We start from the raw sequence: 20,495 nt of genomic DNA, 5'->3' as shown, positions 1-20,495 counted from the left end.
GCTACCATGGCTGCTGTGCTCCTGCAGGTAAGCAAAGCCCAGTTTGGCTGCCACCACACCAGACTTATCTACTGAGTAAAGAGTAACAGGAAACAAATCACAGAACAGTTTGGGTTGGACCTTAAAGAACATCGAGTCCCAGCCCCTCTGCCACAGGCAGGGACACCTCCCACCAGACCAGGCTGCCCGAGGCCACATCCAACCTGGCCTTAAACACCTCCAGGGATGGGGCAGCCACTGCTTCTCTGGGCAACCTGTGCCTGTGTCCTACATCTGAAAAAATAGGTGGCTTTATTACCTGGCTGCTCAGAGACATTCAGCAGTAGAGGCCCATGAAGTGAAAACAGACGCATATTGGCTACACTACCAGGAGACAAACTTTTTTTAATGGAGACGCATTGTTGATCACAATTTATTTTGAAGTCATGAGATGCCAGCGACAGAACAGACTGAATCAGCAGGTCAGGCTGGACAAAGACTTGATTGCAGCCACGGTTGTTGGCTATCGGCAGCAGCACTGAGTTATGCAACAAGGCAGTATTTTCTCTACCTCCCTAACTGAACCGCCAGGTAAGGCAAAGGATGGGCAGCTACTGGACTGTAGTATAAACCATGCAAGAGTAACAAATGTGAGAATAGGTGTGTAATAAATACTTGATGACATCAGAGAGGAAGGGGGGAGGGAAGGGCAAGAGGCTCATTTAAAAAAAAATATCTTCTGCAAGACATTAAAGCTATTTTAAGAATTGTCACCACCACCTGTGGTGGGCAGTCCAGTCCGCAGTGGCTAAACTGGTACATGGATCAGTTTGGAAACATCCCTCTTCACATGAAAAGGTTTGAACAAATTATTTATCCATTTGCTAGAGCTCTGGGGTTTAAAAGAAGAAGTGATTGGTAATCAACATTTATTTCACACCTAGGCAGAACGACTAGAACTGAAGACTACTGTTCAGCTTCATCTTCAATCACTTCGATTCTGCGAGGCCCGTAGAGTAGAACGTAAGCTATATGCCAGTCTCCACCTCCAGATAACCTCAAAATATCTTCAGGTGTAACGATGCTGACTTTGTCATCATCAAATTTAATCCATTCATCTGCAAGAAAAACAAGAGGATTAGTTGTAAGTCAGGTACATAAAATCTAATCTTCAATGAAAGAAGCTGTGAAGGGTGGTTAACACTGCTGTAATTATGGTTTCTTACCTTGTTTCCTTTTAACCCAAGACACATAATGCCCAGAGGAACTTGATCTGCCTTGATGTGTCAGCACCGCCTGCAGGTCATAATACCCGCAGTTATTAGAACCAATGTCTGAAGGAAGAGAGAAAGAAAGAGTTACACCAGTCTCGCATGAACAGCTTCAGCATTTTTAACAGCATGCAGACCACAGACACGTTAGCCGCACTGCAGCACCGTAGCTGTGTAAAACCCCTTTTATAGCACAGCTCTAAACACTGTGAACTGAAAGCAGCGGCTTTCAAGGCTCAACAGCCTCTTGGGAAATGGGGAGTGTGGTCAGTTTTCATGACATAAATACATGTATCCTGCATGTAACACAAATGCAGTAAGCTTAAAGCATTAAAACAAAGGCATACAGAGTCAGTAAACCCTCTGGACAGGTTTAGCCAATGCTTCCTTCAAACGCTGGTTGCTGTTTGCATTCAGGGTGAAGCACGGAACTGCAAGGACTGGTGTGCTGCGGCTGGGCTGTGCTGAGAAGACTGAGATGCAGCAGATCACCCTCTCCACAGCGAGTTCAATCAGCTGTTCAGTTTTTCTATGGAAAAACCCAGCTAATCCCAAAGATCTGCATTTCTCAGCACCCCAGAACATCCTGTTCTCACTGCTCTCGAGCTGGTAAACACCCCTCACCACTTCTCACACATTGCATCACACACACCCCCCTCTGTGAATGCACCAAATGCTAACAAATAAGGGTTAACAAGATCTCCAAAATGATTTCTGCATAGTGTCTTCAACATGAGGGTGAACACTTAGGACAGTCAAGCTCAAGTCAGCCCCAAGTGAGGAAACACTAGCACCACCACAGCAGTTTTAAAATTCCAATTTACAGTTTTGTTTTGATTTCAGGTTCCTACCACCCACCAACACAGGAGGATACAACACAACTGCACACTACATGCAAATGTCTTTTGACGTGCATGTCTCCTGCATATCACCAGCTTGTCAGACAGATGACAATTAAGTCTTTGACTACTCATCAGCATTCTAACTTGCCTAATCTCTCCATTCTTTAAATTTCTCTCAGTTTCCAAAGATTAAGTTTCAAAGGCATTAAAAATAACCAGAGTTCTCAAAATATTCCTACCATCATGTCCTCTTAAAGATGAGTAAATAGAAAATTACTTCAGAGCAGATTTACTTCTCTGTACTCACCATCGGGAAATGAAAATGGCTCATATTTAACTTCTTTCTGTGCACCATCACTTTTGCTAGGCTAAAGAACAGAATATGCTGAATTAATGTGGAACAGCTTTGAGAAAGCTTTGGCACAATCATATCAAATACCAACTCTCCATTCAGCTCTCCATACAAAGATGTTTCTAAGCCTAAACATTCTTTGTTCAACCTGAAACAAGTTCCATTACTGTATTTCTAGCTGGACATCCAAAAGCCTAATCTAAACACTACCATTTTTTAAAGCAAATATATAACCACTTTAGCACATATTGCCTAGACTGTTTACCCACCGGATTTACAGGTTTGGAGCACAAGAACAATTCTGTAGTTGAAGATTTTATTCCTTGTTAGAGATTCACTAGCAGCAGAAGTGGCAACAAGAAAATACCAGAGACAGACTTCTAAGCAATGACATATCCCGTTTTAAAATATCACTCTTTCCTTGTTCCTAACTGCGTAAAGAGAGATGCAAGCCTTATTCAAATGTTTATATGAAACTGCCAGGAGTTAGGCCAGGAATTGAGCAGCAAACTTGAAAAAAATTAGCTAAAACACTACAGTTTTAGCTAGTTTGCTTTTTATTTCCACTGAAGAAAGGCTAACTGGTTTTAGAATGCGTGGACAGGGTAGGAGGTGAAACCAGTTAACAAGATTTTAAAGCACAATCTTTCAGTCACTAATATGTATATGCTAAATTTCAATGGTTAAGACACATAGTGCTCCCCTGTACAATCCTTTCCAGCTGGTGAGCAGGAAATAGCTACTCATACTCCACTGAACAAGTGACCTGCCAATAAGCAATCACTCTGTGTCACCCACAGGAAGCCTTTAGGCATAGCCCTAGTAAGCAGAAGCACTACATTTTAATGCATTTTGAAATAAAAATATAAGCAATGTGTTTACATACTGCATTTAACATTTCTCATCAAGCAGTCGGACCAAAACAGATACTGTATTTTCATGAAAACACACAAAAAAGATCCAAAGCTCAATACCAAGGAGTCTAAAGAAGAAAACGATATATTTATGGAAGTCACATTTTCTCTAGTCCTTACTTGTACCGCAATTTCAGATGTTATGACTTATTTAATCAAAGCACTCGTGGAATCACCAGAAGACTTACATTCTTTGGCTGTTGATTTACTTTTTTGTCTTCTAGATCTTTGAATTTTGATCGATAAGAAACCATTTTTTCCTGAAGGTCTGGTGTACACAGCTCATACACATCCAACATAAGTGGAAATTTAACATCCTAGGAAGCAAACGGCATAAAGATTATTAGCAGAATTCAGTACTGCACCTTAAAGTGTTCTCCCATGGGAAGACAACACCAAGCCCAATTAAATGCAACTCTCCTCGCATTTATGACAACTTAATCTACTGAAACACTGCTGATAGTACTTACCCAAAGGGCTACAATACTTTAACAGCAGAACGTCTCATTCAGTATAAACAAACCATCATACAACATTCAATGTAAATATTTAGATTCTTTATTATCAGCTCTCATACGTTTATATTATGGAAATACATATGCATGCCTAAGGCAAAACAACACAAGTAGCACAACTGTACAACTTGAAAAATGTCAGCTTGTTTTATCCAGTCTTCTAAAATAGTTAATGTGTGCCTTTAACCTCATTTGCCTGGTAAGGAACAGGAATCCCCTATCATGATGCTCCTTGGGCAGCTTAGGAGGTCTATCCGCCAAAGTCAACAGGAAGTAAAATTGGAACATTCAGCTGTTTGCAGCTGGTTCTGCATTTGTCAATCAAAAAGCCAGACCATTAAAATAACTAATACAGGAAGTGTTTGTTAGCACAAACATTTCTTGACAGCTTTATTACGCTGTCCAGTGACTCTGGCCCTCTCCTTAAACATCCTCCTCTGAACCACTGGTGAAGAGACACCAAAAAGCATCCTAACGGTACCAGAGCAGATTCACTTCTGTCTCTTACCTCTCCCTGAAAGAAAGCTACTTTGTACTTAAGCAAAGAAACTGTGCTGTTAACATTTCTAAGTGCAATTTAAAACCAAAAAAATTAGTAAACAGCTTTCAAGCGTTAGTTGTCTACCTATGATCAAAACTCATTGAAAAGCATAAAGAGGAATTAAACTTCAATACACAGAAAATTTACTCACCTTAAGAATTTTGGCGTTCACGGATTCTTTCTCTTTGTAAAAAAATCTAACCATCTCAATAGTCAGGTATGCTGGCAAGCGACTAATTTTAGACTATAAAAAAACACAGAGAAAGCCATCAGATATTCACAGATGTTTTATACCTTAAACATTGCTCATCCTATATTAGAGGCTATCTGGGAACATATTTGTACACAAACACATAAGAATATAAAAAGGCCTCCTTATTTTGAAGCTCTGTACAGTAGCCTACTCAATTTTCAACTGGTCTTAAATCTCTTGGGTGCTTTATAAGCACAAATCACATGCAGTTACAGCAATAATTTTGTGGTTTTGGACAGAAAATTGACAACTGTTAAAAGAAACACAAAGAGCAACAGAAGTACCACTCACAGATTTGATATAGAGTGCGTTTCTCTGCAGTGTTGGAGAGAGTTTGGTGATTTCCTCTTGAAGACGCTGTTAAAACATAACAATGCATATATTCATCATAAAACACAACTTAAAGAAAAGCACAGCACAGATAAACAAACCATAAATGAAACCTGCTAATCTCTTCTGATGCTATGAGCCACTGAGTCACAGAGTTCTGATATTCCTTGGCAGAAAGACCACATCCATACATTTCTTCAGCTCTGGGCTCGTCCCTAAGCCCTGACAACACTATGTTTCTCTTTGCAGAAAATTTCATTCTACAGGTGCACAACTTGCAACTGGATTTGGTGATAAATTGTATTTGGTTTTGGTTACAGATGTGTCATGTCATGCTTGGAACGCAATCAAAGAAAACCTGAAATTTCTCGTGACAGGAATATCTGCAGATTTCTCAACTCTCAGTCTAAAGCAGAGCTGCATAAGGAGACAGGTGGTGACACTGCATCCAGGGACTTTCTCAAATTCAGGAAAAGACTGGCCTGGTTGTTAGTGCTGGGATTCTTTTGCTACAGGCAATCCAGCGTAACAATTTTAGAACTTTTCCGGCCTGAGAGTGAGGTTTCTTTTTTTACAATCTTTTTTATTTTGTAAGCATTAACTATTTCATCCTACTTTTCCTTCTAAATCTGTCAAAAAAGAAAAAGCAGATACAAAGATTATCTGAGAACCATGCAACTTGGCCCAGTCCTGTACAAACCAAATCACTGTTTCCATCCCTGCTCTTATACAAATGCTCTGCAAGAGCAGTTACTACAAAGGTTTTGTAGTAGCTCCTCTCCTTGCTCCTTCAGGATGTCCAAAAGACCTTGATAACTTAGAAATACATATATATAAAAACACAGAGTATTCTAAGAAATTCTGCTTAAATAGATAAAGATTATATTGTGTCCTGAAAAATAACACTTCCTTCAACATCTGCAAAATTAAATTTAATTCTTCTATCATCTGGGGTGTTTTTTTCTTAGCAAACAAAATGCCACTGTTTTAAAACTGACTTTAGGACACTGTCTACAGCACACTTAAATCACGATACTGCTCAGTCTGAAGTGAAAGCCAGCTGAACAAACAAGTAGCAAATCGGCTTGTGCTTGGTCACCCACAAGGGCAAGACCATGCCAGGGTTAAGAAAACGCTCTGGTGAAGTCTCTTTTTCATTAACGTGCAATTCATCTTTACTGTCATCTTCTCATTGAACACCACCCTCCCCAACAAAAATCTTGGAACTCTGTAAAGCTTGGAGAGCAGATGTCAATTCCAACCCACACACTAAAAACACAGGCTGTTTAGAATTTCAATTAAATAAAAAGCTTAATGGCTTACCAGTTTTAGTCCTGTAAACAGATATTTCACTTCTTGATTGATAAAGCAACTAAGTTGAAGCAGATTCTCCTTTCCTTTAGTTACTTCCTCTTCTTCAGCTTCTGTACATTTCATGCTTCACAAAATTAAGGAAAACCACCACGCACCAAGAGCTGCACTACTGTGCTAGTGAAAAGTATGTGCTGAACAGCACAGTAATTTAAGATGATCCTGTGCTTGTGCATCAACAGCACTTTTTCTTCTTGCAGTATAAAAAAGATTTGAAACAGCCCTTCCTTTTAACCAGTCTGTTCCTTTGTGTGTAATGACAAGCAGCAGCTGAAGCAGACAGCACACCAAAAAAGTTTTTAATCAGTTTTTAAGCTTCTGAGGCCTGCCTTGTTCCTTCTTCTCCCTCTCACCACCCAACCACCAGGACACAGATCATACTAACTGGGTGCCAATACCAAAATCACGAAGCCCTCCTGCAACATTACTAATTGTCAGCAACAATGGAGCATAAAGTTCTATTCCTGCTGGCCAGACTTCACGCTTCTTTCAACATGCACGGCCTCCTTTCCCTGCCTTGATCTGTCCCCTCTTCACAGGAATGAAGCTCATTTTTTCATTATTTTCTACACATTCTTCTAATTGTTCTGTCCAACCTCTTCTTTTTCATCCTTTTACCCCAGTCTTTTCCTGTCATCCACTTTCTTCTACCTAGAGTTATTTTCGACTACTCTGAATGCATCCATTCTACAAATGCTACCATGATCACGTTTTGAAGGCTCACAACATGACTTTTCTACCAAGTCTCTTCCTCCTGCCATTGGCCAATGCATCATTGCTCTTAGTTGTTCATTCTACTCCTCCCGACTACTTCAGGAACAGCAAATGCCACAATCCAGGGAGAGAGATTCGTGATTCTTACCTTAAAAAAAGCTTTTGCTCTCCATTACCACCAAGCTATGAGATATAGTACCGCATCTTGATGGACTCTGACTCTTAAGGGTCCCTTCCAACTCAGGACATTCTATAATTCTATGATTCTATCTAATGGGATGTGCAAAATGCACAGTATAATTCTTTCTAAAAGTGGCAGTCAGTTTCATGATGGCCAGGATTTTGGGGTGGAGAAGTAGAAAGAGTAATACTCGGCATGACATGTATGCCCCATGTGGTCACACACTTTTTGTTCTTGCTATAAAAAAAAGCTACTAGAAAGTTGTCAGCTGCATTAATTTCTTACTCATCTAACAGCGAGCATGTAATTAATTTCTTAAGAGATCAATCAAGCTAGCTTCTGTGCACATTCAGTATGCCAAGTATATGGGCAACACTCCCTTAAATAAGCCAAAACCAGGCTATTTAAGACAATAATTAGTTTTATTGGGATAAAACATGTCAGCATCCTTGAGGCAGAGAGCTGGGAACCTTCTCGGGGAAGGAAGTGTGGTATTTAAATTCGGTGGTTTTTTTCTGCAAGTCTTCACTACCATTCTTCCTCCCCACATCATCCCCTCTTTCAAAGTATATCCAGTCTTAACTTCTGCGTATTCCTGCAATACATCATCCCCTCTCTTTCTTAATGCACACCTTTATTTTCTATACTATTCTGAATGCTGCTTTTCATCCTCCCAGAACTCATCTGCTGAAGTGTGAAGTTATTATCATTCTTTGTCTTGCCTTAGTCTTTAGGATACGCAGTTTCAAATTCAATGCTGAAGAACTGATCAATTAAACTCTTCTTTTTAGAAGATCCTGCTGTAGCTCCAGATTCTGTCTGTAAAACAAATTCTCTTTAAATAGTATGTAAAGATAGTCTCCTTTACAGACAAAACAACCCCATTTATCTCACTTCTTTAAAGTCTATTCCTCCACCTTTCTATAGGTACATTTTCTTCTCATCATTCAATCTTCTTACAGAGTATAAGTTTCAAAACAAATGCATTTATAGCATGATGCTGAAGTCACCTCAAAGCATAATAGCAAGCAAGACTCAATCACCTCCCTGTCCTGCAACTTATATCTGTCTTAAAGTAGTCCATCACATTTTTTGCCCCTGTTTCCAGGCTCTCCTGAAAACAGTTTACAGAAGAGTTGGCCTGGTAAAGTCTCGGGAAAAACTCTAACCAACTTCTTATCGGGCTGATTAAACTAGTTGTCTATTTAAAATAGCACACTTTCCAGAAAAGAGTTCTTATGCGCTAAATTTGCAAGTTATGAGGGTCAGCTGTAACACGCTCACAGCCACACCACCCTGGTCCAACATATGCCTTACAAAGCCCAAAGTATTCCAATAGTGCACTGCACAGCATACATTGACATTACAGAAGGTAGCATTATGCTGATCAGACACATTAGAAAGCAATTGCACTTACTGGACTATAGACACGTGTTAAAGAACTCAAAAAACAGATAACCCTTAGCAAAAAAAAATTGTGACTCACAAGCACAACATTATAAATCCTAATACTGGTTACAGTAAGACTACAATTACCTCCATAACTGTGTCACCTTCTATGCCTTCCAGCTTCTGCTGTAGCACTCTCATCATCTGCACCCAGCACTCATTAGCATCCTACAAAGGGAATAGAACATTTAATCTGACTAGCAGCATTATGATTCAGTAGTATTAACCCCATCAATCTTTACACTGTAAAATCAAACATAAGGATTCCTTAACTAAGAATTCCTCCCACGTATTTTCAAGCTAGCACTTAATATTACATTCAACTTCCTTACCCAATACAAGTGCAAAACCTTTACCGGGGTAAGTTATTACCACAGGAGAAGGAAAGTTTTAAAATATTCTTGTTCTCAACTTCCAATATGCTACAGAACTACCAAACAATAACCTAATAATGGGTCTTTACCTGCTGAAGGTACTGGCCTTGATCGCCTTTCTCCGCAAACTGTGGGAAGGCCATATGTAAGAACTGCAGGAGAATGATAGGTGGGATACTGGAGGAAGTTTTATCCATGGAATCAAACAAGTCTCTAAGAGCTTGAAGAAAAAGTAAGTGAATTCTTTGAGAAGTGGAAAAAACAATTCAAACATGGCAGGGAGTTTAAAAAGAAAAGTAAAACAGCAGCAACAGATAAAGACAGATCATTTAACAGTATCCAATTTGATTCTTCCAAAGCAGGATTTAATTTTCTAGGCATAACAAATGCACCTAAGATCTCATTTGTGAATATGACTTGGCAAGTGCAAAGATGACAATTCTGAGAGTTCGGCGCACAATGCCCCGTCTTTGCCAGCTGCTAGCAGAAAAAAACCACATTTTCAACCAGTTAAGATTTCATTTGAAACACATCTGAGGAACAATGTTTTCACAAGAGGACTACATCCAGAAAAACCAGAAGGCATTTGCGATCTATTGTCTAGAGCAGCTTATGTTTCATGAACTACTGGGGAAAAAACTTTCATTTTTTCCAACTAGAATAACTAGAAAACAACTCATGCTTTACTGAAGATCCAGGAAAACAAGTATGTGTATGCATACGTGCAGACCGCTCATAACTATGTGCAATTCAACAAATGCTACTAATTGCATGACAATACACATGGCTTTCTTTTTAGCTTAAGACACTATTATACATGTCTTATCCACCCGGGTTACAGCAATTTCAATCCACTAATTACTTCAGAGATACCTCTTAATCCTCACAACAACCTTGTGAGGTAGGCAACAGTATGCATGGTCACTAATTTACCAATTGAGAGACTAATGAATTGATACTCTTGAATAAGTGAATATGGTCAAGACTACAGGGAACCAAGGACAGTTGCTTCATCTGTTTATGAAATATTTTCACTGACCTCAGTAAGAGGGACAACTGATATGACACAGCAATTAAAAACAAAAAAATGCCATAAGTGTCATGCAGGAGTTCTTGACCAGCTCAGCACTGAAAAATTAACTACAAATTACTTAAAACTATTAAGATTCCTAAAAAGCAGAGCTGTCACCTTAAAAAGAAAACAAGGGACATGAAGTAAAGGCAGTGAAAAGGGGAGGGGCAGGCATGGTTGTATAGAGTAACCATTGAACTTACCACCCCAAAATTCGATCAGCAGGCATACCCACAAACTGGACCTTTCCTTCCTTATATTGTTTTGTTTTTCCTTAAATGGACTGGTAGAAATCCCAGTGTCCTGGCCCAGCATCTTAGTGGGGCAATGAAATAGAGTAAAAAAAAGAAAAAGCGGACAAGTAGTACCCTTGTTCAAGTGTAAGGGGTGGGTCTAACTAGAATTCTAGTTAGAACTTGGGAGATACGGGGCCATCGTGAGCTCCCACATTGTGAGCACCCAGACCACCACAACAAAGAGTAACTTTCCTTTTGAAGACACTACTTTCTATTTCAGCTATGAAATCTGGATCTTTAGGGTGAAGATTCAGACCACTGGATAAAGCATCAGCTACCCTCTCGACAATGATGCTCAGCCAATAAACCATATTAAAAAATATCAATGAAATACACATTCTAGGAATATGGCATCAGCCTATGGTTAAGTGAAACAAGGAGCCATGCACTACATTATCTCTACACAAAATGATCAAACGGATGGAGTCTGCTTCAGGAAGTTCCAATTACTTTATGCCTATGTGCAAAACATTAAGAGATACGAATGATTTCTATCTAAGCCTAGATCACCCTTGAGTACATTCTCCCAACACGCAGCTAGGTAATAAGCAGAGAGATGTATGCTTTGCAGCCGCGATCAGAATAACCTTTAAAGATATTAAGGACAGAGCAAAATGAATCCTCGAGTGCTAGCAGATCTGAAATTCCTAAGGCATATGAGCAAAAGAAAAATATAAAGAGCTCCAACTGCAATTTTCATCTGCAGTTAGAAGGAAGTCACACACTAGCCTAAAGCGCTGTGTTCTACTCTAAACACTAACCTGCAGTGATGTATTGAGCAGAAGCCATTTCTCCTGAAGCTCTTAAGGCACCACCATACCTAAAAGAGAAGAAAAAATAATTTGTACACAATTAAACAGAATCAAGAGCAGCAATAAGGTTTTTAAATAAAAAAAGCAGGGAGCAGCTAGATTTATTGAAATATATCAAAAGAAACCAATTACTAAACCAGAACTAACTGAAGATAATATTTACCCCTACTGACCTCAAAGTCTCAGCTATTTTGCAATCATAGCATGGATGCAAAAGAAAACCGGCATCCTTGAGACAACAAATAAATGCGAACTGCAAGGTCTGGACACATCACTGCTGCTCCTCCAATCTATCTGCCTCAAAGACTCAATCTATTTTTAAAGAAACTGCCAAAAAGCCTGAATAGAAGCTACCCCATTTCTGAAAAAATCTTCCACAGCTTCTTCAGAAGATGATGATCAGAGACTTGGAGCATCTCCCATATGAAAGCAGGCTGAGAAAGCTGGCCTTGTTCAGCCTGGAGAAGAGAAGGCTGCGGGGAGATCTTATAGTAGCCTTCCAGTGCCTAAAAGGGGCCCTATAGGAAAGCTGGGGAGGGGCTCTTTATCAGGGAACACAGTAATAGGATGAGGGGTAATGGTTTTAAGGTGAAGGAGCAGAGATTTAGAAGAAATATTAGGAAGATATCTTTTATTGCGGGAGTGGTGAGGCACTGGCGCAGGTTGCCCAGGGAAGTCCTGGATGCCCCATCCCTGGATGTGTTCAAGGCCAGCTTGGACGGGGCTTCAGGCAGCCTGATCTAGTGGGAGGTGTCCCTGCCCATGCAGGGGGGTTGGAACTGGGTGATCTTTAAGGTCTCTTCTAACCCAATCCATTCTATGCTCTACGATTCCATGACGCAGACACATGGCAAAAACCAGGACTCCCACAGGATTCTTTTATACAGAACAAGACTATACAAATTAACACCAGGAAACAGGGTTAGAAGCTTTGTTAAGCATTTTAAACAAGTCTTGATAGGAACTATTTTTTAGCAAGGCAAAACACATTCTCTCTCCACTAAAAGCCAATTCCAACAAATATATAGTCTTAAGGCTTTCAAAAGTCCAGACTAACACAGCCATGGGATAAAATGATCATTATGTTAACCTTGAATAGATTTAAAGAAGAACAGATAGGTATTTTGTGGAACAGTCACCTTAGTACTGATACGGATTATCATAACTATCTGATAAGCTAAAGAAAACATTTTAGTCATGGTGGGTTTGCACTGAATCTTACCTTTTAAGGGCCTCTTTCACTTCTGGCACTGAGCGGATACACTGAACTGTAGCGTTCATGTAGCAAGTGTTGCCAAGGTTGGTCAATCCACAGGGTAATTCCATCTACCAAAAAATTTACAAGAGTACTTAAAAATCTGAGAGAGACGTGCAACTGTTTTTGCATAAACGCTACCATTTGACATCATCTTCTATGAAAAGGAATGGTGAGAGGTAAGTAAAACATGAATACTCCATCAAACTTCATGAAGTTTTCCAGATCCATTTTCTGATTATATTAATCATTTCACCATTTGGAGCTTTTAGAGGACATTCGGGAATGCTCTGAGGTTTTTGCTATGCATGTTTAGTGCAATGAGCATATTCTTCAAGCAGGCAGTCACTCAGAAAGTTCAATGATAATCTCATTCAAGTTTTGACCTTAAAATTCTATTTCCATGACATTTCCACACAAATACTTTTGCACGAAACCCTGATGTTTTAATTAAAATCAGTCTTGAGTAAAACTCTGAACATGATGAAGTTCACAGTTAAAAACAAAAGCATTATTTAAACTCCTCTCCAGAAGTCTGCAACAGATCATTAATTTGATCCTTTTAGACAACTTGTGAATTTCTGAAGCTTTGACAAATGCAAAGGCCAACTAATAATGAAACGAGTTTCAGAAACAACTATAAATCACAATATGATAGCATTTTTCTTTTTTAATCCTGCATACTTGAGTAGTCGTCAGGGAAAAGCACACAGCTTGACGAAACTGAAGCAGTACTGCTTACCAATATCCCTTAATTATTTTAGGAAGAGAGAACTCATTTAGCTCTGTATTACATTTTTAATGAATACATGCAGTATACACAATTGAATTTTGATATATAACAGACTGAACCAGAGAAATGAAACGTGACCAGGTTTTACAAAATGTTATCTGACATGGAAACCCTCTCCTTGTTTGCCTCTCAATTTTCTCAAAGTCTGTGTACAGGGCCAATCTCAAAAATACATAAGTGTCCCTCACCTGCAGCTGCCATGGAAAGTATTAAATACTGAAGCACAAAACTTGTCCTGAACTACAGACCCATTTTCATACAGACACATATAAAACATGTTCTGCATGTGCAGTTGACAAGTCATGCAACTGTTTTAAGTACGACGACATTGCTCCTAGTTCAAATAACGAGTAAGAAAATTAAGCCTTTAAAATTGTAATAGAGGAAACAAATCAAACAGAAAGTAGTTCATTTAAAAAACAGATTAATTATGCTCTTCCAGACTTCGCTCCTGAAAACGAAAATGTATCATCTATTCCATTAATGTCAAACTATTTTAATTTTTCAGAAAGAAAAGTTTACCTAAGGCTACTAACAAGGACAAACAACCACAGAGACACTGACCCCCAAACAAACTCCAGTTTCCCTTTGCAGATCGGAAGGGGGTAGGGAACAATTTTGCACATTTAAGAGCCCTTGTTCAGGTAAAGTTCAGGACACTAACACAGCAAGGGCAATACAACTTCATCTTTAAAACCATCAGGAACAACTAATTTTAGAAAATTAACTAAGCTGTCTGCTTACAGGAAAACCAGCACTATTTATATGACTTTTAAATTACATTCCAGACTTCCCATAACTGCTACCAGTTGGATCACCAACATAAATGTCTGTTTTTTGAGAAGTTATGTAGGTTAAGCAGACATTACAGTTTGAAAATCCACTTTTAATCAACCTGAAGTATTTAAAACCTTGCCATTATTCAAAGGTTCACAAGAAACCAAAGTTTGAAACATGCTTACAGCTGAAGCTAACTGCTCCTCTGTCATGTCTTCTACAAAGACGGGACGAGCAATTGGCTCTTCTGGAAGCGCATCTGCAGAACCCATCATTAACAAGGTCATCCCCTTGAAAGACAGAAAAAATATTAATAAATATTTAAGAGTAGTTATTTCCACTTAAAAAGAAATAAATAAATCATTAAGCTCTTGACATATATCAGCTGTTTCCCCAAAGATAAACACAACCTTTCTCCTAGTTTACATAACTGATACCGCACTGTTCTTTCTGAAGGGTGTACCTTAACTTTTTCATTATCTAGAAAGTACTTTTGAGAACAATTCCACAGCTTTATCCATGCTAGACTCTTCCACTGAGCCTGGTGAGCTTGCCAGCAGCTGACAACACAAGATTCCAATCAGGATGAAATTTAACTTTCATGGAATATCCCACTGTGAAGCATTCAGAAAACCTGCCTTCCAGATGGACCACTAGAGATCAAGCATCTTCAAGACTTCAGTGCAAGTACCTCTCCTTCCCTTAAGTCTTGGGAAATACCTTGGAACCAGAGATAACTGAGCAGCTAAATTTTAGGCTGGTAACAATGAGGACCACAGCTCTGAGGTTTGAAATGGATTTTTTTTCACCTGAAAAGCAAGTAGGAAAGGGAAGTGCCATCCTTTAAATTAAGACACTAAATTAATTGAAAAGTAGAAAGGAACCACAGTGGCCTCATCAATTTAAGCATGAGGACTAACATCCAAGGCTGAGGGGAGGCAATCAAGTTACCGTGCTTGCTGGACTAGTGTAAGTAAGGAGTTTTTCAGCACTCAACAGCAGTACATCTAAACAGTAAGATCTATCAAAGAGGGAGAAGATGAGCGTCTGAAGCCTTGGAAATACAGAATTAAGGAAAAGGATGGACCACAGCATGCGAAGAAACTGCCTTGACAATGTAAATAAATCCTTGTAACTTTCATATCAAATTAATAAAGGCAGCTGGGAGAGTAACAGTATGCAGAAAAGGACAAGAATATTACCTGCTAGGGGGGTTGCTGAATGACTTTGCAACAACAGCTGCAGCTACAGGCTGCTAACAGATGCTTGCAAACCAATTACAAGGGTAAGAATAACACTACTTCATTCAATCTGCTCAGCAAAGAACTGGAGTAAAGTCTACCAAACAATCATTACAAAATACCTACAAAAATTACAATGACAGAAAAAAACCCAAACAAAAATCTTTGGGATTTCCCATTACATCATCGAGAAACACAAATAAATTCACCTTTTGTTTTCTTTTTCAACTAGTCAAAAGTATAAATAACCGTTATTAATGGCTTTGGTTTTAAATAGCAGCTATTTAGCATGGGAGAACAAACTTCAGCAGGCTGATAAAAAAGAAATTAACAGAGCTGTAACTTCAGTATTCATAAAGCAATGATTTTCCACGCTGGGGAAGCAGAAGTGCAACAGAGTGCCCAGGTTCACAAGATCTCTCTAAATAACATAGTTTATTACTGCAGTCAGAGACAATACAGAAGGACTACTAATCTAAACATTTCTTGTTAGAAAGAAAGAAATGCTCCCGGGTAATTCAGGAAAATGGTGTAAATTCTCTACTTATGCTAGAAAAAGGGTTTTTTTACAAATCAATGGTTAGGACTCTAAGAATGCTTAGTATAACACCTGTAAAACTTAAAATTAAGCTTTGAAGAAAGATAAGACCGAACTACACATTCAAACAGAAAGAGCAAGAACTTGAAATTTTTCTTGAAATGCCAAAATAAAAATCCAATTAGTAAAATTCAGTTGTTCCTCATAACTTACATTCTTTATTTTCAGGTTCCCCCAGTCATCATCCTGTATTTGAAATGAAATAAAGATGAGTTAATTGTCTTGCAGCAAAAGACATCAAGTATTTTCATTAATATTAATCACCCATTTCTAAATACACAATGGTGTTTCATCCAAGATTGTGAAATATGAACTGTTTACACATCACCAAGTCTTGTTTGACTAAAAGAAAAAAACATCTGAGTAGACTTTTCAATATGGTTCTTCATCTGTTCTTTAACACAGCTTAGATGTATGTAACTTTTTGTAGGAAAGCTGTCTGCATTGCATTATGATGATAAGTCTTCAGCAAAGAAGTGCCACAGAAACTTCTCTTCAACAAGCTAAAAAGCCAAATGGTGCATTTGGATTCTGAACATCAGAAAGGAACAGAAAGAAACCCACAAAGCAGAGCAGTGTTTAGTGTGAAAGAATGAGTAATATATAAAGTAATATATATTAAGTGTTTTAAACCTGCACTGTGTCTCCCAGCCATTTAGCAACAAAATTTTGTCTGTATTTTCTAATAGTAGGGAAAGAATCATACAGAATTATTTCTGAGAGGTGCAGTCAGTTTAATACATACAGTGAAAAATCTTCTGGAGGAACACTCAGAAATATGTTTGTTATTTTATTATAACATAACAATGTTAGAAATAATAAAAAAACACACAGATTTCTACCTTCAGAGTTCCTCCTTTAACCATAACCTTCTGTCTAGCCGGTTGAACTCCAGTCAGTGCAAACAACTGGGCTTTGAAGACCATTGGAGGTTCGTCAGTGTTAAGCTCCACGCCATAGAATTTCTCTTTTCCCCATTTCACATTAACTGTAAGCAAAAAGGTTTAAAACTAGATTATTTCAAAATATATAAGAATGTAATTATCAAGATAAACCCAGTATTTCAAATGCCAGACCTTATACCATCTCAAAATGTTAAGTTTTGACCTCTAAATCTTGCCAATAATCAAGTGAGGGGACACTTCCTACAAGGTGTCTCAGCCACGAGAACATACTATTTCCAACACTCCTAAAGACATCCTAAGAAACAACTGTAAGCAACGTATATACTGAGAAATTCTGCAAGCAATAATGTGTAGAACAGCATCTTTGGGCAAGTCTTCACAAAAGCAATTTTCAAGTAATTCATCCAACGTCTCAGCCGTTCATTGCAAACAAATTTCTGACAGAAGTTCAGAGGTGCGATTCCAGTTTAGTTTTCCACAGCATTTCTATTCTCCTTTAACGGCAAACAATACAACATTCTTCTTTCTCTACACGTGTGAAGCACAGTAAAGTAATCATGGAGTAGTGGCATGAAAGCCACAAAGCTCCTGTTTGACAGCCACAGTTTTGCCTACTAATACCGTTCTCATGGAGCTACGTGAGAGCATAAGCGTGCACAAAGATAATGCCCATGAAATAGCACACCTTCTGCTTCCTTTCAATGGAAGGTTAATCTCACGGTGCCATGGACATCACCATCACTGCTACCTTCCTCAGTTCTGACAGTGGGGACGTAAACAAGGCACCTATGCACAAATACAGACAGCAGTCCATGCATAGGTTGCAGCTCCAGAAGCCCTGACCCCAGTAACTGTGTAAGACTGGAATTAAGCCATGTGAAATTTGGTCACACGAAGTGTAGGTCTCAGTGCTGGAAATGGGATCACCAGCAGAAACACCAGACAGACAACAAAAAAGCACATTAAATTCACTTTGGTGAAGCTAGAACTAACCAAGAAAGGACAGAAATGCTTGGAATAAACAGTGTGTTTTTAAAGACTGGTTACCCATCTTTGACCATTTCCAATCCCTATCATAGGTACATGAGGCTACTGTGGCAAGCTGCAGTTTTGCTGAAAATCCAGAAAACATAGCAAAAAGCAACGACCTACACGCACAGTAAGTGGTTGAAATACCATTCTTTAAGAAAGCCATATCTTTCCTTCTACCCATGCTTCAGTTCTAAATAAATACACTACAGCAATTATATTGTTTTTCGAGAAAAAACTCTTAAAAGTTGTGATTTAAAAAAAAACCTTTCAAGAAGGCTAAGATTTCAAATGTATGTTCATCCTTGTAACTCATAAGAAGCAGTGCAATCAGAATATAGTCTAAATTAGTCTACAAAGTAACTCAAATGACTGCCTTTGCAGTATTTCTATCAGAAAGTACTGAAGCTGGATTTGTCCAACCTTATGATCCTTTTAAAAACACAACTAGAATTTTGCATATTTCAGCACAAGTCTCCCATTTCCTGGAAGACAACAGACTCACTCAGAAGAAGTGACCTGCACATAGTCTTTTAAGTTTTGCATTTTTGAACAGTCACGCGTCCACCGCTTAATATGCAGAAGAGTTAGCAATTACTAATCTGCAGTGTCTGGTTTTGACAACTCAGCGCTCAGGAGGAGGAAACTGAAGAGTATAAGTGTCTTTTCTTTAGAAACAGACATTGGAATTTCCACCAAAAGTTTCCAAACTAAAGGAGGAAAATTTTTCACTTGAAAGCAACGGCAACTAAGAAAAAAAGGGCGTATTTGCCCCACTGAACAGGGGCCAGAGGTGCTGAAGAGCTGGGCTGGGCTTATAGGCATTCTGGTGGTTTCTCCTGAAGCAGTGAAGGAAGAGAGATGAGAGGAAGCAAAAAGAAAAGGTTCATGTATATGAAAGCTCCAGCTTACACAAATGTGCTGGAGTTCAGGAGAAGACCTGTTATAGTGACAACAGGATCTCAGTTTGTCAGCCAGAGCCCATCCTGGCACAAAAACAAGCCAGAGAAGGGCTTTGCTGAGGCACAATTGCACATACCACACTGGTACCGAAAATGCTGGCAAATAAACTCTTCAAGACTTGTTTTGGAGTTTTTGAAAGTAAGCACCTTTTAATCAGGGCTGGGCAACATGAGGGATTGATCTCCATCAATGACATGCAGCGAGACAAGAGCTGGTTACAGAATGTATTTCTCACTTACATGCGTATGTATAAATTTTCCCAGAAATCTTATACATATTCTATTACTTTCCAAGGACTAATTTTAATGTTATTATAAATTTCACAACAGTCAAATCTCTTGCTAGTTTGGAGCTGGCTCCAGGTCTCCATCTGACCTTGCATTTGAGATGGGGAAAGGCTACAAAGACAGGTGATTACAGAAAAAGACACATCTGTTCTACACAGATACACTTAACACAAGATGTAACAGTGTCTAGAAAAACAGCATTTGAAAAAAAAAAAAAAACCGTGCGATAAAAAATCCCCACTCTATCAGAGGGACATTCTGTTTAACATTCAAATAAGAGGTACTTGGATGAATTAACTGTACTTTAGCTTAAACGAAAATTGTGGAATCACAGAGCAGTTTGGGTTGGAAGGGACCTTAAAGATCATTTAGTTCCAACCCCCTGCCATGGGCAGGGGCACCTCTCATCAGATCAGGCTGCTCAAGGCCCCATCCAACCCGGCCTTGAACACCTCCACGGATGGGGCATCCACAGCTTCCCTGGGCAACCTGTGCCAGTGCCTCACCACTCTCAGCGTGAAGAATTTCTTCCTAGTGTCTGATCTAAATCTTCCCCCTTCCAATTTAAAGCCATTCTCCCTCGTCCCATCACTCCATGCCCTTGTCATCAGTTCCTCCCCAGCTTTCCTGCAGCCCCTTCAGGGACCGAGAGGCTGCTCTAAGGTCTCCCCGGAGCCTTCTCCTCTCCAGCCTGTCTCCCAGCAGAGGTGCTCCAGCCCTCGGATCATCCCCGTGGCCTCCTCTGGACCCGCTCCAACAGCTCCATCCCGGAGCGGCGGGGCACAATCCGCCCGTGCCGAGCCCCGAACCCTTGCCCGCAGAGAAGCGATCCTGACGCTCGTGTCGGCGCCGCTCTGGGGCTGAGCCTCGCCCTGCGGGGCCCCGTGGCCGCCGGCTCCGCCGGTAGGGCGGCGCGCAGGGCCCGGCGGCGGCGGTGGGAGCCACGAGGGTCTCACCTGAGAAGAGCGGCATGGCGGCGGCGGGGCGGTGGAGGAGAAGGAGGCGGCAGCGAGGGAGCGGTCGGTGTCGGCGGGTCAGAGCGTGCCTGCCGCGGGGTCTCTCATTCAAACCCGGCCCCGCGGGATGACGCTGCAAGCGGGGCCCTCGCGCCGGAAGCGGGGCGGGGTGCGCGCGCGCGCTCAGGGGGGCGGGGCGCTCGCGCACCCAGGGAAAGGCGGGGTGGGGAGGCGGGGCGAGGGGCGGGGCGCTCGCGTCCGCGCAGAAGGGCGGGGTGGGGGGCACGCGCACCCAGGGAAAGAAGGGCGGGCCGTGAGGGGAATGAAGGGAGTCGGGACCAGCGTGGGAGGGGGGGAGGGGGCGGTAGTGAGGGACGACGCGCGCGGCCCCAGGGAAAGGGCGGGGCGCGGGGGGGGGCGCACGC

The 20,495-nt window shown here is 40.4% G+C and overlaps 1 protein-coding gene across 1 annotated transcript; it reads right to left on the bottom strand.

The window, feature by feature from the left end:
• Positions 1-364: 364 nt before the first annotated feature.
• On the bottom strand, positions 365-20,252 carry USP14 (ubiquitin specific peptidase 14). Its single transcript, XM_054059882.1, has 16 exons — positions 20,071-20,252; positions 16,773-16,918; positions 16,084-16,116; positions 14,277-14,381; positions 12,489-12,592; positions 11,216-11,274; positions 9,176-9,306; positions 8,800-8,880; positions 8,003-8,082; positions 6,321-6,435; positions 4,959-5,024; positions 4,566-4,658; positions 3,547-3,675; positions 2,400-2,460; positions 1,206-1,313; positions 365-1,097 (listed from the first exon to the last, which is right to left on the bottom strand). The coding sequence occupies exons 1-16, from the start codon at positions 20,084-20,086 to the stop codon at positions 946-948; spliced, it is 1,479 nt and encodes a 492-aa protein (XP_053915857.1). The 5' UTR covers positions 20,087-20,252; the 3' UTR covers positions 365-945.
• Positions 20,253-20,495: the final 243 nt, after the last annotated feature.

Source organism: Cuculus canorus, chromosome 2 (assembly GCF_017976375.1).
Source record: "Cuculus canorus isolate bCucCan1 chromosome 2, bCucCan1.pri, whole genome shotgun sequence".
NCBI lineage: Eukaryota > Metazoa > Chordata > Aves > Cuculiformes > Cuculidae > Cuculus > Cuculus canorus.
Note: the sequence above shows the minus strand (reverse complement) of the source record. Positions and strands in the feature narration are given on the sequence as shown.